Source organism: Cricetulus griseus, chromosome 3 (assembly GCF_003668045.3).
Source record: "Cricetulus griseus strain 17A/GY chromosome 3, alternate assembly CriGri-PICRH-1.0, whole genome shotgun sequence".
Classification (NCBI taxonomy): domain Eukaryota; kingdom Metazoa; phylum Chordata; class Mammalia; order Rodentia; family Cricetidae; genus Cricetulus; species Cricetulus griseus.
In genome coordinates, this window is record NC_048596.1 from 115,651,823 (window position 1) to 115,668,035 (window position 16,213).

The 16,213-nt window shown below is 37.9% G+C and overlaps 1 protein-coding gene across 1 annotated transcript in view; it reads left to right on the forward strand.

Moving 5' to 3' along the window:
- Hdgfl3 (HDGF like 3) overlaps positions 1 to 15,443 on the forward strand; it is a 57,591-nt gene extending 42,148 nt beyond the window's left edge. Inside the window, exons 5-6 of the mRNA XM_027407542.2 lie at positions 5,593 to 5,736; positions 14,346 to 15,443. Of these exons, the coding sequence (XP_027263343.1) occupies positions 5,593 to 5,736; positions 14,346 to 14,351 (150 nt within the window). The 3' untranslated portion in view covers positions 14,352 to 15,443. The remainder of the gene's footprint in view (positions 1 to 5,592; positions 5,737 to 14,345) is intronic.
- Positions 15,444 to 16,213: the final 770 nt, after the last annotated feature.

Here is a 16,213-nt window from a genome sequence, read left to right on the forward strand (position 1 = left end):
GTATTTTAGATGTGCAGTCACAAAAAGAACTCATGAGATTTGTGAAAACTTTTTGTCCTTTAGAAACTAAAAGTGAGATAAATGAATCCTTGAAGACCTAAGATTGGTTTAGGATTCATTAGAGACTGCCACATGATTGAATACTTGAAGAAATTATTTCTGTTTTGATTCTTGTATTTATTGACTGAGAAAACAGGTACCAAGAGCTTCTCAGACTATTAAAATTTTACCTTGGCAATTGTTAAAGCCCACCTTGCTGACATTGTTATTTCCTGTGTACCTTGTGCTATGTACTGTGAACCTAATTGATTACTAATACGATTTCAGGGGCTGGAGAGATGGTTCAGTAGGTAAAATGCTTACTGCACAAGCATCTGAACCAAGTTTAGATAACCTAGCACCACCTAAAGTCTGGGCCCATGTGCCTGTAACCCTGAGCTGATAGGGTAGATGACACAGGATGATCCCTGGAAGAGCCTTTCTGGTCAGCCAGGCTAGGAACTCCAAGTTCAGTAAGAGACCCTACCTAAAAATACAAGGTAGATTCAGGCCATTTGAGGCTATCTGTGCTCTGCATACATATAGGCAGCACTAAATGGATGCAATAGGTACTAAATTTAAAAAAAAGAAAAAAGAAAAAGAAAAGCACAAGCATGTGCAGTTAGGAGGGAAAAATAGTGGGAGGGGTAGAGGAGGAGTGGGGGACACACACACACACACACACACACACACACACACACACACACACACACACACACACACCAGACAACAAAAATGATTGCCTTTGATGGGATAAAGTTTACAAATGATAAGAAAAAATAAGAATTTCCCCTCTCAGACTGTTTCTTCCATTGCAGTTATTTTAAGCTGAATTTATTTTAGCATTTGGGTTTCACTTAAACATCCCTTTGAGTTATTTTTACTTAATTGATTGCCTGCTGAGCTTGTATGGAATATGTTTGCAACCCTAAATTATGTAAAAGCTACATAAGGCTTTGAAGTCTTTTAACAATGGATATATTACCTTTAAATATCACTATTTCATTGCATGTTTCAAAGATCAACAGTACCAAGACTCATAGCTAGGATAGAGTTAACATTTTATAGCAGTGAAGGTGAGGGCTAAAGTCTATCTGTTTAAAGGATGATTTAGTTTTACTTAAATAGAATTAATTTTATTTAATTGCAATTTTTATGATCACTTAAGAACTATGTTTAGCAGGGCGTTGGTGGCGCAGGCCTTTAATCCCAGCACTCGAGAGGCAGAGGCAGTTCGAGGCCAGCCTGGTCTCCAGGGTGAGTGCTAGGATAGGCTCCAAAGCTACACAGAGAAACCCTGTCTCGAAAAACCAAAAAAAAAAGAAAACAAAACCTATGTTTAAATTTTTTAGTTTTTTATTTAAATCAGAAACAATCTTTTTTTTAAAAGATTTTATTTATTTATTTATTTATTATGTATACAGTTATCTGCATGCTTGCACACCAGAAGAGGGCACCAGATCTCATTACAGATGGTTGTGAGCCACCATGTGGTTGCTGGGAATTAAATTCGGGTCCTCTGGAAGAGTAGTCAGTGCTCTTAACCTCTGAGCCATCTCTCCAGCCCCTGAAACAATCTTTATTTTATATAGCAATCCCAGTTCCCTCACCCTCCCATTCTCCCATGCCCCCCACCAACCCCCCATCCCCATCCATCCCTCTTCTGCTCCATAGAAAGGATGAAGCCTTCTGTGGGGGACCGTCAAAGTCTGTCACATCATTTAGGGCAGGGCCTAGGCCCTCCCCCATGTGTCTAGGCTGAGAGAGTATCCCTCTATGGGGAATGGGCTCCCAATGTCCATTCATACGCTAGGGATAAATGCTGTTCCATTACCAGGAGTCCCATAGACTGTCCAGGCCTCCTAACTGACACCCACGTGCAGGGGGCCTGGTTCAATCCTATGCTGGTTTCCCAGCTATCAGTCTGGGATTCATGAACTCCCCCTTTTACAGGTCAGCTGTTTCTGTGGGTTTCCCCAGCATGGTCTTGACTCCTTTCTATGTTTAATTTTTTGCTATTGCTGGTTTTGCACAATGAGAAGAATTAAACTCAAGATCTTGTGCGTACTAGGCAAGTACTCTACTGAACTACTACCCAGCCCAGAATTCTTACTTTTTAATACACATTTGTGTGTTGAAGTAGAGGTTGGGTGCTTGGGTTTTTTGGTTGCTTCCTTTTTGGTTTTGTTTTGTTTTCCTTGTAGAGGGTCTATCTCTATAATCCAGGCTAGCCTGAGACTCAATTTATATCAGACTAGCCTTGAACTCATGCAGTCTTCCTGTCTCAAACTCCTAAATGATGAGATAACAGTTATGAGCCAGGAAGCCCAGTCACACTGTGAGTCTCAAGCTTTCACATGTATCAGAATCCTGTGAAATGCTGTTGACATGTCTTAAGACCACCCAGAACTGCTGTTTGAGAACTTTTAGGAAAGGACAGGGAATCCAGTTTATAAGTCTGCTGATATGGAAATGACACTTGCAGAACCACTTCCTACTGTAACCCTATTACTCTGTCTGGATTCCCAGTGGGTTTTTTGTTGTTGTTGTTTTTGTTTTTATTGAATATGGTGAATTTCTCTTAAAGTTGAATAGTCTGCCTTTGCACTTAAAAACTAGTAGTCTATAAACCTGTAACATCTCAGTTAGGTAAAGGGATTATCTCACATCTCTACCTAATTTCATTTACCTGTGAGGGGGAAAAAAAACGCAATAATCAAAACAAAAGGCCAAAGTACAGCAGATCTGAGGAAAATTATTTATCTTTTAACAGCAAGTGTATAGCTGATTCATGTTAAGCAAGCACTAGCAGATACTGGGAAAATGTAAATTAAAAGTATTTTGTAGGCAAACGATTAAACAGTTAAGGCTTGTTAGATCTTTACAACAAATTAAAACTAGTAAAGATGCTAAAAAAGCAATAATTTTCATTAACAAAGCAACAGTTATACATAAAACCAATTCAGGACCACTGATAAAACAGGTCATAAACACCAATTTAAAAGAAACTTATAGGAATTATGACCTGAAGAGCTTTACAAAGTTAGTTTGGTAGCCAGATTTCCTGCTAAGATACTAAATATTGTCACTCTTTAGTAGAAGTCCAATAATGCCCTAGTTCCTATAGTGTGAGACTTGGTATTTGTATCAAGCCAAGTGCTGAGAAGCATAAACTCAGGGTTACTCACAAACACCCTGCACAGGCAATGTATATTATGATGTTGTGTATTAGGCTAAGAGTGGCAAGTCAGGACTGTTATTTGAGTATAACTGGATAATACAGTTAGCACATTTCAACTGTTACATAATATTTACTAGAGTGAAAAAGTTACTTTTTAAACTGTTATATGGGATCTTTAGCTGAACACACTCCAAACTTTGTAAATAAATCTGTTTTTAATCTAAAAGGTAAACTTGATAACATTTTAAACTAACATTTTGGATGTGGTTGGTAGTTTTAATCAAGTAAAACAGAAGCAATCTAATTATATGTTCTGTCATGTAACTAGATCTTTCTCTTTGTAGTTTATATTTATTTCATGTGTGTGTTGCTTCCATGTATGTGATTACAGCACATGTGTGTATTGCCTACAGAGACCAGAATGGGGCATTGGATCCCGTGGAGCTGGAGTTACGAGTGGTTGTTAGCCACCATTTCAGTGCTGGGAATTGAACCAGGTCCTCTGCAAATAAGCTCTTTTAACTATGGAGCCACATCTCCAGCCAATCTTGGCATTTACAAAAACAGATTATTTATATATAAGGGGCTGGAAAGATGGCTCAGAAGTTAAAAGCACTTACTGTTCTTGTAGAGGACCAGAGTTTGATTCTCATCACTCACATCAGGCTGCTCACAACTGCTTATACCTGTACACACACACACACACACACACACACACACACACACACACTCTCTCTCTCTCTCTCTCTCTCTCTCTCTCTCTCTCTCTCTCTCTCTCTCTCTCTCTCTGATTGTATGACGGGGCTCCAGTTTACTAATTCATTTCTGGAATGCCAAAAAAGATGATTTGGTTTAGTTAGGTTACCTTAGTTTTTGTTTTTAAGAACTTGAAGATTGATTAAAAATTATTTCCCCTCTCCTCTCTTTTTTTCCCCTAGAAAAATGGTCTCAGTAGCCCAGGTTGGTCTCAAACTCATTATGTAACCCAATCATGCCCTTGAACTCTACCTCCCAAGGACTGGGTTACAGACATTCACCCTCATGCCCAGTATATATAGTGCTGGGGATCAAACACAGGGTTTCCTGCATGGTTGTCAGGCACTGCTAACTGAGCTACAATCCTAGCCCTTAAATCTTCAGAGAAATATGGATTCAATAGATAAAAGGGCAAGGTAGTCAAGTTCAAAACACATTAAGGGGACTGCATTTGAACAAGCAGCTTAGCTTTCGTATTTCTACCTAGCGGTCATATATACAAGATTATTAGTCATTGTTTATTGTTTATATTATTGAACTTGCTTTTTACTTTAAAAAAAAAAAAGAAAAAAAGCTTCGTAAGAGCAGTCATTATGCTGACTCAGTTGGTAACTGCACTTGTCACCAAGCCTGATGACCTGAGTTAGACTCAGGAGCCACATGCTGGAAGGAGAAAACTGGCTCCCACAAGATGTTCTCTGACTTCCACACAAGCCATGGCAGGTGTATGCACGCATACAAATACATAATTCTAAAATATTCAAAAAAGTCTTTTAAAAGGAAATGTTAAAAATGCTAACATCTCACCATTATAAATACAACACACAATTGAAGCCATCTTTTTCTAACTTTAGTACTGTTTTGCCAAGCAACTTTTGCTGCAAACTATAATTTGATTTCAAATTCAAGATGACAAAGAAAATGGATTGGTTCACCAGTATATCCTTAGTGTTTAAGTAATTATGTACAGTTTAAAGATAAATTGCTTATGTTGTGCTGTGATGTAATAACTTTTTAGGTCTTTCTGTGTATGTCCCTAGCCAAACAGCTGCAGAAGGTATTCTACCTTCGATTCTCGGCACCTTCATTTCTATTACTATAATGTGACTTTTAGTTCTCATGTCTCCTAAGGTGGTAGGTACTCACCCAGTTGTATTTAGTCATGCTGTGAGTATCTGGATAGTATAGTTTTTTTGTTTGTTTGGTTTGGTTTGGTTTTTGAGACAGGGTTTCTCTGTGTAGCCTTGTAGACCAGGCTGTCATCGAACTCACAGAGATCTACCTGCCTCTGCCTCCCAAGTGCTGGAATTAAAGATGTGCACCACCACCGCCCAACCTATATTCTAGTTTTTAATATCACACTTCTTGCAAGAATTAGGTGATTGTCTAGCCCATATCTGCTTCCTTTCCAGCTAGTTAATCGAGGCCCAGAGAAGTAAAATGCCTTGTCCAGCATCACCTACCCAGCCTTGGCACCCTGAATGTGTTCTTTGAATGTGCTACATGGAGCCACATAGACTACATGCAAACCAGCTCCCTATGCACCTCTTTTCTAACATTTGTGCATTTTGGAGCTCTGCTTTTGACTCTAATTTTTAACTTGTCTAAATGTTTAGAAGTCTTCTAAACAGTCCCGGAAATCTCCAGATGAAGATGATAAAGATTGCAAAGAAGAGGAAAACAAAAGCAGCTCTGAGGGCGGAGACGCCGGCAATGACACAAGAAACACGACTTCAGACTTGCAGAAAGCTGGTGAAGGGGTGAGGATGTGCTGATGATTTCCTTATCCCCTGTTAACCTAGAAGACATTTCCCTTTGGACTCAGTGTCCATGGCTTAGTGTTGGTAGACATGCAGTTTGTTGTATCCATTCACAAAGCCTGAATGAGTGGTCAGATGTTTAGAGTCTGAAGACAAAAGAGCCATGTGTTTTGGAAAATTGGAACTCTGAATATTTATTATTTTTCAGACTACTTTAGCAACTTCTGAGTATTTTAAAAAGTAGTTTGCAAATTATTGAAATTGAAATTTAACAGTTCTGTTTCTTTTATCACAAAGTCAGCGTCATATCCAAAATTAGAATATAAGTCTTCAAGCTGTATTTGAATACTGATATTTAAAAGACCTATAGAAACGGATTTACTTACTTTGACTCTTGGTAACTTCTGTTGACTTTAGCATTGCAGGCAGGTCCACATTTGTAAAAGTGGTAGTAAAGGTAGTTTGTGAACCGGGCATTTCCCATAGCATCTTTCTCTCTAGACCAGTTGTCTTCAAATAATAACCAATGACGGCTGAGCACTTGAGTTGTACAGCACTTGCCTAACAGGGTTGACTCCCATCACTACAGTGGCTGAATGAGTGGGTGAGTGGTGAAACCTGTGAAGTACACTGCTACTCCTCTATTACACTCTGATTTTATATTGTTCTTTCCTGTTCATATCAGTCCTGCTTGCCTGTCAGCATTTTCTTTCTTCATCTCAGTTATCTGCCATTACTCTCGAAGTACACTATTAGTTGTTCTCTTACTCCTATCACTCAGGTTATCCTTCCTCAACTTTCTCCTCCTCCTCCTCTCATTTTTTGAGACAGGGTCTTGGCTGTGTACCCTGTCTGGGCTAATACTCTCTGTGTATCTCAGACTGGTCTCAGATTCATGGCACTTGAGCTTCAACCTCCCGAGTGCTTGGTCTGCAGGGTGCATCACCACACTTAGACTGTCTCCTTCTCTTGCAGCATTTAATACCATTGGGCACTTTCTCCTCCTGACTTTGCTTACCAGTCACCATTCTCTTCTGCTTCCTCCATCTCCTAGAGCTCTCCTTCAGGCTGTCATGGTATGCTTCCTTAAAAGTCCCCTTATCCACTGGTTGTGCATGCCTCTAATCCCAGTACTTGGGAGGCAGAGGCAGGCAGTTAGAGGCCAGCATGGTCTACAGAATGAATACCAGGACAGCCAGGGCTACACAGAGAAAACCTGTCCTAAAAAACAAAGAAAACAAAAGTTCCTATTTTTATTTTTATCAGCACTGTTCAATTTGGCTTGTTTATGAATATTTTTTAATAATGACATTTGCTCACTACTGTGCTCTTTAAGGTTCATTTGTTTGACTATATTATATGTAGTAGCATTTTTTATTAAAAAAAGTTATTACTCAGGGGTGGGAGTTTGTCACAGCTTGCCATAGTGCATGATAGTGGTCCCAGGACAACTTTGAACAATCATACTCCTGAATGAAGCCTGGGAATCCAGCTCAGATCTTGGGCTTAGCAGAAAGTACCTTTACTCACCAAACCATATTGTTAGCCCTTATTCATTTTTCATTCTATATAATGCTCAGTTTATATAGCATATATAATGCTATGTGAATATGCCATAATTTATATATTCAGTCTACTATTAATGGGTATTTGAACTATTTCCAGCTTTGGGCAGTTTAGAACTATATTGTTGTAAGTGCTTTGTCTCCTAGTATACATGCTCAAATTTTCTTATGCAACTAGAACTAAAGATACTGAAGTGCAAGTTTATGGCTTTCATTTAACCAAGTCACTTTCTGGAGGAGTTGACCAGTTTATGCTCAGTACAAGAGTGTATTAAAGTCCCCAGAGTTAACTTGGTGTCATCTGACTTTGACTTTTGACAATATATTGGTGTAAAATAGTTATTACAGTAAGAATTTGTAATACAGTATGATCAGTAATAAGTTTCGTTTTATGTTTATCAACTGGCCATGTTTCTTCTCCATGATACACATTTCCAGGGTTTTGCCTATTTTCCCGTTAGACTTTTTTCTTACTCATTTATAGGACTTTGCTTATGCTATACAATACTGTTTAATGTTTGTGTCTTATACTTTTAAAAACATACTTTCTTGATTTTATTTATTCAACTGTACACTTTGTGTGGTTCGTATTTTCTGTCTTTGAGCATAACCATTTAAACCATCTTATTGAAATCATCTGTCACATAGCAGGAGTTTCTGTCTGTGCTCTCTTATGTTCCTTTTACCCACTCTTAAGTTATAGTAGCTTTCTAATGAGTCATGGTATATCATAAAGCCAATCTTTTAAGTATGTAATAGTTATGAACTGGGTAGAATGTCAGAGGACCTTTTTTCTTGATACAGAAATTTTTAAGAATGGTTTAATGGATAGATTATCAAAGGAAAAGTTTCTGGAGCAGTGTCCTTTAAAAGGCAATAGAAGCATGAGATGAGTACACATCGTGAGGGAGTGTTAGGGCACAGATACAGATAAGTGGGTACTTGGGAAGAGAGCTCATGGAAAATTCTTGTGTGATTGCTTCTACTTTCTAAGGAAGCAAGGTCATCATTTGAGAGAGTGAAAGAAAAAGTTAAAGTTTCACAAGAGAGGAAGAGGTTTAAAATAGTCACTTAGAAGAATAAGACAGTGTATGGACTTGAGAAATGACAGTGATTGTTAAGGCAGTGGGACCAGCTTGCAGCTGGTGGGCATGAATTTGAATTTGTTAAGGCAGTGGGAATGACTGTTTGTTCCAGGCAGATTGCTGTGCAGGCACACAAAGGGCAGAGAATTCATTTCGGCTGGAGTGCAGTACAGGAAGTTGAGGCCAGGGGGCTGGGGTGGGGGTAGAATCCAAAATATGTTAATTTATTAATTGGATTTTTTTGGTGTTCAGTTTTTGCAATTTCTCATACATTCTAGATACTAACCCCCTGGGAAATGTATAGTTGGCTAAAGTTTTTTCCCAATATAGGTTGTCTTTCCACCTTCCTGATCCCTTCCTTCACTGTAACAGGAGCTTTTAGTTTTATATGATCCTATTTATCAGTCCTTGGAATTATTTATTATGATGTTAAAGTCTTCAGAAAGTCATTGCCTGTGTCTTGAAATATTCTGCCTGTTTTCTTCAGTTTTTTTAGGTTAAAAAAACTGTTAAGAATTTCATACATATATATAATGTGTTTTGCACACTTTCTATTTCTTCCCCTTCAGTTCCTGCCCTATTCCTTAACACCACTTTCTCCTCTCAGCTCTATATGCTTTTTTCTCTAACATTTTCAAATTACTAGGTTTTATATAAAAGTCTTTGATCCCATTTTGTATTTACTTTTATACAGAGTGAGATACATATTTAGTTTCATTCTTCTATAGGTGTATATCCAGTTTTCCTAGAACCATTTATTGAAAAGGCAGTTTCCTCCTAATATATGTTTTGAAAAGAATGAAAATTGGATGGCTGTATCTGTGTGGCTTTATTTCCTGGTCCTCTGTTCTATATTCTGTTGGACTTCATATCTGTTTTTGTGCTGATACCATACAGCTTGTGTAGCTCTGTGGTAGAGTTTGAGATTAGGTATTTTGATACCTCCAGCATTATTCTTTCTGTTTAGGATCACTGTGGCTAGTTGGGGTCTTTTTCGTTTCCATCTGTATTTTAGGATTGTCTTTTCTAATTCATTGAACAATATAATTTTGGGGGTTTGGTTAGGAATTGTATTTCGTATGTCTATCACTTTCAATAATGTAACCATTTTCACAATAGTGATTCTGCCAGTCCATGAGCTTGGAACCCCTTCTGTCTCCTGGTTTCCAGTTTCTTTCTTCAGTGTCTTAAAGTTTTCTTTGTCAAGGTTTCCCACCTCCTTGGTTAGTTTTATTTCTGGGCATTTTACTTTTCATGGAACTATTACAAGTAGGAGGTTTTCTCTGATTCTCAGCAAACTCATGATGAGCTTATAGCAAGTTTTCTGATTTCTGTATGTTGTTTTTGCATCCTGCTACTTAATGTTTATGTGGCCTAAGGGTTTTCTGGTGAAACCTTTGAGATCTTTGAAGTATACGATTATCAGCTGCATGTAGGAATGATTTCTTCCCTCCCTACTTTCAGCCTTTTTATTTCTTTTCTTACGAGTAGTAGTGTTCTAAAAAGCACTTACATTCGGAATCTGTCTAGTTTTATTCTGTTGCTGTGATAAAACACTGGCCAAAAACAACTTGAAGAGGAAAGGGTTTATTTGGCTTACATTTCAAGTCATAATCCATCCTTGAAGGAGGTCAGAGCAGGAACTCAAGCAAGGCAGGAGCTTGAAGAGGAAGCCATGAAGGAATGCTGTTTGTGGGCTCACAAACTGTCTTTCTCACTGGTTTGTGGTCAGCTAGCTTCCATATACAGCCCAGGACCACCTGCCCAGGGATGGTGCTGGCCACTGTAGGCTAGACCCTCCCACATCAATCATCAGTCAAGGCAGTTGCTCCGGAACAAGGCCACAAACAATCTGATTTGGGTAGTCTCTCAGTTGAGACCTCTGAGATGATTCTAGGCTGTGTCAAGTTGACAGCTGGTGCTGACGAGGATGGAATCTGAACTATTCAGGTTTTGGTTCAATACAATCCCTTAGACTATTTGGACCTCACACAGTTTTTTCTTGTTTGGAAAAACTGGTTAATACTTCCTTAAATGCTGATCTGTTTAGTGTATTTTAATCATGTCTCTGAATATCATTCTTTTTAGAAGTCTTTAAATGTCAAAAAGCTGTCATATGGAGGATTTAAAATTATAGTTTTCACTTAAATAATTGAATTTTATCACTGGCAACAAATACTGTCTATTTTTTCCTATGAATTAGTAAGTTGCTATACTTTTTTTTTAACAAAGTGGCCATTACTAAAGTTTTTATTAGTGTATAATAACTACACAGATTCATTAGGAAGTTTTCATCCATGTATACCATTATTATATTTACCTAGGCCTAGTTTTTGTTTCCTCCCACCTCCAGCTTATCCCTTTCCTATTTTAAATCTAGAATCTGTATGATTTTTTAAAGCCTTATTTGTCTTTCTTTTTGTTTATTTTTTGAGACAGGGTTTCTCTGTATAACAGTCCTGTCTGTCCTAGAACTAGCTCTGTAGACCAGGGAGCCTCAAACTCACAGAGATCCACCTGCCTCTGCCTCATGGGTACTGGGATTAAAGGTGTGCGCCACCACTGCCTGGCCTTATTTGTCTAAGTCTTAGTTATATCATTTTGTTCCAATCATTTTTCTTCAAATAGCATAGTTTCTTTCATTCTTTTTACTGACTAAAACTGTGTGTGTGTGTGTGTGTGTGTGTGTGTGTGTGTGTGTGTGTCAGGTTTTCTTTATCCTTTCATAGGCACCTAGAGTGATTCCATAACTGGGCTTTTGTAAGTGCCACAGTAAACATGGATGTACAGGTACCTCTACTATATGCTTTGATTCTTTGTATATATATTCAGGGGTGCTATATGTGACCAGCAGTAACTCTGTCTTCTTGTTGTTTTTAGTTTATATGCATGCCTGTGCATGTGTACCTCAGAGGGCAACAATGAAAATTCTCCATCACTTTCAACCTTTAAAAATAAAAAAAAAAAAAAAGACAATTTGTCACTGGAACTTTAGCTCACAGATTTTGCTAGGCTGGCTAGCTAGGGGCTCCCCCGTCTCTGTTTTTCTTTACAGGCACTGGCATTACCAATATACACTGCTATACCCCATCTTTACATAGGTGCAGGGGATCTGGAGCAGCAAGCACTTTACTCATGGAACCGTATCCCCAGCCCTTACTTTTAATCTTTTGAAAACCCTCTGTACAGATTTCGTAGTAGCTGTGTTAGTTTCCTTCCCCAACACTGTATTTAGGGGTCCATTTTCTACCTGTATCCTCACCAACATTTGTTATTTTCTTGATGATAGATAGCTGTTCCTATTAGGATGAGATGAAATCTCACTGTAATTTTTATTTACATCTTACTGCTCAACTCACCAACTATCAAAGTCTTTTTTGGTGGTATGGGGAACGTTTCAAGACAGGCTTTCTCTGTGAAACAGTCCTGGCTGTCCTGGAACCACTCTGTAGACCAAGCTAGCCTGGAACTCACAGAGATCTGCCTGCCTCTGCCTCCCAAGTACTGGGATTAAAGGTGTAAGCCACCACCGCCCAGCCAAATATCTTTTTTTTTTTTTGGTTTTTCGAGACAGGGTTTCTCTGTGTAGCTTTGAAGCCTATCCTGGCACTCACTCTGGAGACCAGGCTGGCCTCGAACTCACAGAAATCTGCCTGCCTCTGCCTCCCAAGTGCTGGGATTAAAGGCATACACCACCAACGCCCAGCCAAATATCCAAATCTTAACATCAGTTTTTTTTTTTCACATAAAAATGGTACTCCATGAAATAATCCTTTTGACTTCTGCCTGCCATATTTTGGTTATCCATTAGCTTTGCTGCCCCATAAAGCCTTTCAGTGTGCCTTTCATTGAAATACCTCAAGGTGGAATCTGATTGGATCCTCCTGATGTCAACATAGCCATGAAAAACATAAAAGATGACCACAAAACATGAGCACCGCACTGGCTCTTTAGGTAGAGGAAGTATCAGACCTGGTAGATAACCAGAGTCCTATGTCCAGTGTAGACACCATTCTGAATTAGAATGAATAGAAGTGAGTACAGTAGTTGTCATAGACATTTAAAAGTCATAGACTCTGTAATTGCTCCACAAAGACCCATTTGACAGTGCCTTATTTAAAAATGAAGAGGTGTGCTTCTGAAGTGGTCACGTTGGTACCATCATCTCTTCAGTGCATGGACAGTACTCTGAAACTACTGTTGGATCTGCTTCAAAATATTCTTTAATATGAATTGAGCTGTTAAATGAATTTCCTGACACGTAAACATAGAATTTATTGCCTTTCATATTATATTAATAAAATACACTGTTAAAGGTTTCTTTGGTTGATTAACAATTTTTCATTATTTGGGTATCTTCCTCCTTCCAAAGGAAGAGAGTCTTCCAGAGTATCTGTGAGTATAATCATGTCTAGTATTTTCATTTATTAATAAATAAATTATCAGGCACTGAATTTTTCAGATTCACAGGTTGTAAATATGATTTTAAAAATAATAAAGATCCCACTAGCTTCCTTGTTTGGGGTAGGGACAAAGAAAGTTAAGAAGTCTATCTCTGCTGTCTGTGGAAATGTAAGCTTAATATCTTCTCCCCTTGTGAAGGTCCTGTAGTGATTTGATAGGGTAAGTATGGCAGGCTTTGGTTAAGTGGGAACATCCACACGCACATGCGTTGATTGAGTTATTTATGAAGTAACTCAAGCTGTATTAGAGAAAAAATATTTGGGGTCTAAGTTCCCTTTTTTGTCCATCCCATGAGAACTGAAAGTGATTAATATTTTTAGGTTAATGAGATGGAAAACAAAAATAGCATCTCCTTGGGGAAATATAACCTGACACAATTTAAAGTGGAATCCAAATTTAAATGTAATTCTTGGGTCTATAAGAGTGGATAAAGATGCTTGCCACCAAGCCTGAGGACCTGAATCTTCTTGGTTTTTCAAGACAGGGTTTCTCTGTATTGCTTTGGAGCCTGTCCTAGAACTCGCTCTGTAGACCAGGCTGGCTTTGAACTCACAGAGATCTGCCTGCCTCTGCCTCCCGAGTGCTGGGATTAAAGGCATGTGCCACTAAAGCCTGTCGAGAACCTGAATCTTGATCTCAGAATCCACATGGTAGGGGAGAACTTACTCCTGTTAGTTGTCATCTGACCTTCATGTGTGCACTATAGCATGCACACACACATACAGACATATTAAAAAATATAAAACTAAATTAAAATTTTAATTCTTTATCTTTGCCACATGTATATATTTTAAAAGAAATCTAGACTTTGTTTCATCTTTTATTCTTGTCTTCAAAAGCACAAAATCAGAGACTAGACATACTGATGTTAACTTTTGTACTTTGTTATGCCGTGTGCCACAAGTAACTAAAGTAGGTATTTTGAGTAATCTGTGGAGCATGTGATTTTCAGGTTTATACAGCTTACCTTTCTTTCTAATAGTGCAGTCCTACAGCATAAATTACATCTATTTTAGTGGCTTTGTGTAGACCCAAAGCAAACATTTCCTTAAGTGGCACAGCATGCTCACCACTACACATTCCTCCCTACCAGAGAGTAGACGGTTTACTTCGGTTTTGTTTTGTTTTTCCAGACAGGGCTGTTTCTCTGTGTAGCTCTGGCTGTCCTGGAACTCACTCTGTAGACCAGGCTGCCCTGGAACATAGATCCACCTGTTCCTGCCTGCCAAGTGCTGGGATCAAAGGCAGGCACCACCATGCCTGGCTGACAAAGTTTACTCTTCAGGGTTTTTGTTTGTTTGTTATAACAGAACCCTAAAAACAACATTTAACTTTTGCTAGATAAAAAGCAAAGCCTCTGCTAAGTATTGCTGCTACCATAATGCTGATGCTGGTTCAAACCTTAGAAAAAATAATGCTGTGCCCCAGAGGTATGGTAGCTTCCCTCCTTAGTATCCTAGCTCATCTAAGGCTTGTTTTATTTGCTTTTTTACAGACCTAACAACCATAATGAATGCTGCATATTGAGAGAAACCACAAGAAGGTTAAATGCTTGATTGTCTAATTCTTGGATTTGATCTGAACCAACACATAGTCTTTGTTGTCACTGACAGAGCCCCACCCAGTATGTGTGTGCATTATTCACATTCCTGTCTGTTCTGTTGAAGGGGGAAAAAGAGACATTTTGACCTTTTTTAAGGTTATTGACTTAATTTTATGTTATTTGGTTGCATGAAATTGCCCTTAACCACAAAAAGTTATCAAGATTTTTGCACAGACTTTTCCATGTCTAAGCTCCTTTTCCAAGGCAGTTCTGGTCGTCAGCTTCCTGCCTTTACCCCCACAATCATCAAATACTCAGTTAAACAGTAATTCATATTTTTTTAGATGACTAATCAACATAATACTTAAGGATGGGATTTTCTTTCTAATAGAACCCAAGAACCAACTCCTAGATACATATTGTTGGTATACTGGAGGTGAAATTAAAGTCATCTTTCAATTTTAAGGCCATGTGTAAAGTTTAACCGTATTGTACAATACCTGTTCTGTATTAGAAATAGCTAGTTGAAACTTACACTTCTCAAAACTCATGTTGCTGTGTACACAAACTGAGTGTATATGTGAATCTAGTGAGTCTTTTTGTGTTATACCAAAATAAAGCAAGGATTTATTTTTTCCCAATGCCAATATGATTTGAGCTAATCACTCAAGCTGGTCACTTTACACTTGAAAGCTGAAATTAGCAGGAGCACCATGGGAAAACAGACAAAGCATTGATGCTTGAACATAGACTTTTAAAATAAACTTTTCTTTTGGAACTAGAATTAGAGTAGATAGCATTCACCTGCAAATGATTATTATGTGTACATTATTGTCGCTATTGTGATAATAGAATCTTATTTATTTTTATGCCAGCTTATACTGTGAGAACACATTAGTCAGTTTGGGTTTCATCAACTCTGTTATGCTTGTCTTTGGAACATCTTCCGTGTATGTTTGAGGTTTGTAGCTGAAAAGTTTACTGTAAAAAAAAAAATCAAAAACAACAAAAAAATGTATTGTTTTTACAGAATAAATTTATTGGAATGTGTACCAGGAGTAAGGTTTGAGGTTGTAAACAACTGAGTTAGTGTTATTTGGCTTCATACATGTAATGTGAAGTGTTAATGTAATTCTTATATTAAAGCAAAGATTGACAGCAAGTTGACATTAGAATTAAGTGCAGGTGAGGATTTTATTTTTTTCTATCTTTTTTCTTTTTAAATACTCTAGATGTTAGGTTAATTGAAAACACTGGGAAGGACAGGAGTGAGTAGCAGTATGATCTGCCTGCACGACTAAGAAAACACCAGCTCAGTGGACCCTGTGTTTACACATAACCTTATGTGCATCCCGTTTTCTTTTGGTTTCTTATTTTGTTGAAGAACTAATGAACATGAAGACAAAATATAAGAAGACCTCTAAAAGCCCAGTGTCGTTGGATTGATGAAGGTGATGCTGGCTGTGAGAGTTAAATGCAGTCTACTTACCCCTTCAGGGCATACTGAGGAGGCTACTATGTTTTAGGCTTGTTTCTGTCATATAGCAATTAATGGTTTCTTTATTGTACTTATACAGTTCCAAGTATGGAAAATTCATTAAGAGACAGGGTGCCACATCAGGTTTTATCTTTAAAAGGTACTTTTTTTAATTTAAAATATTTTATTCTAAAATTAATGACATCCATCAAAAGACCTTTTTATTGATCACAATAAAACATATGGAGAATGTAGATAACATTTTAAATTGGAACATATAACAGATTTCTTAAATAAAAAGTTCAAAATTTGTCATGAAATGTATACATAAAATGCTTCAAAT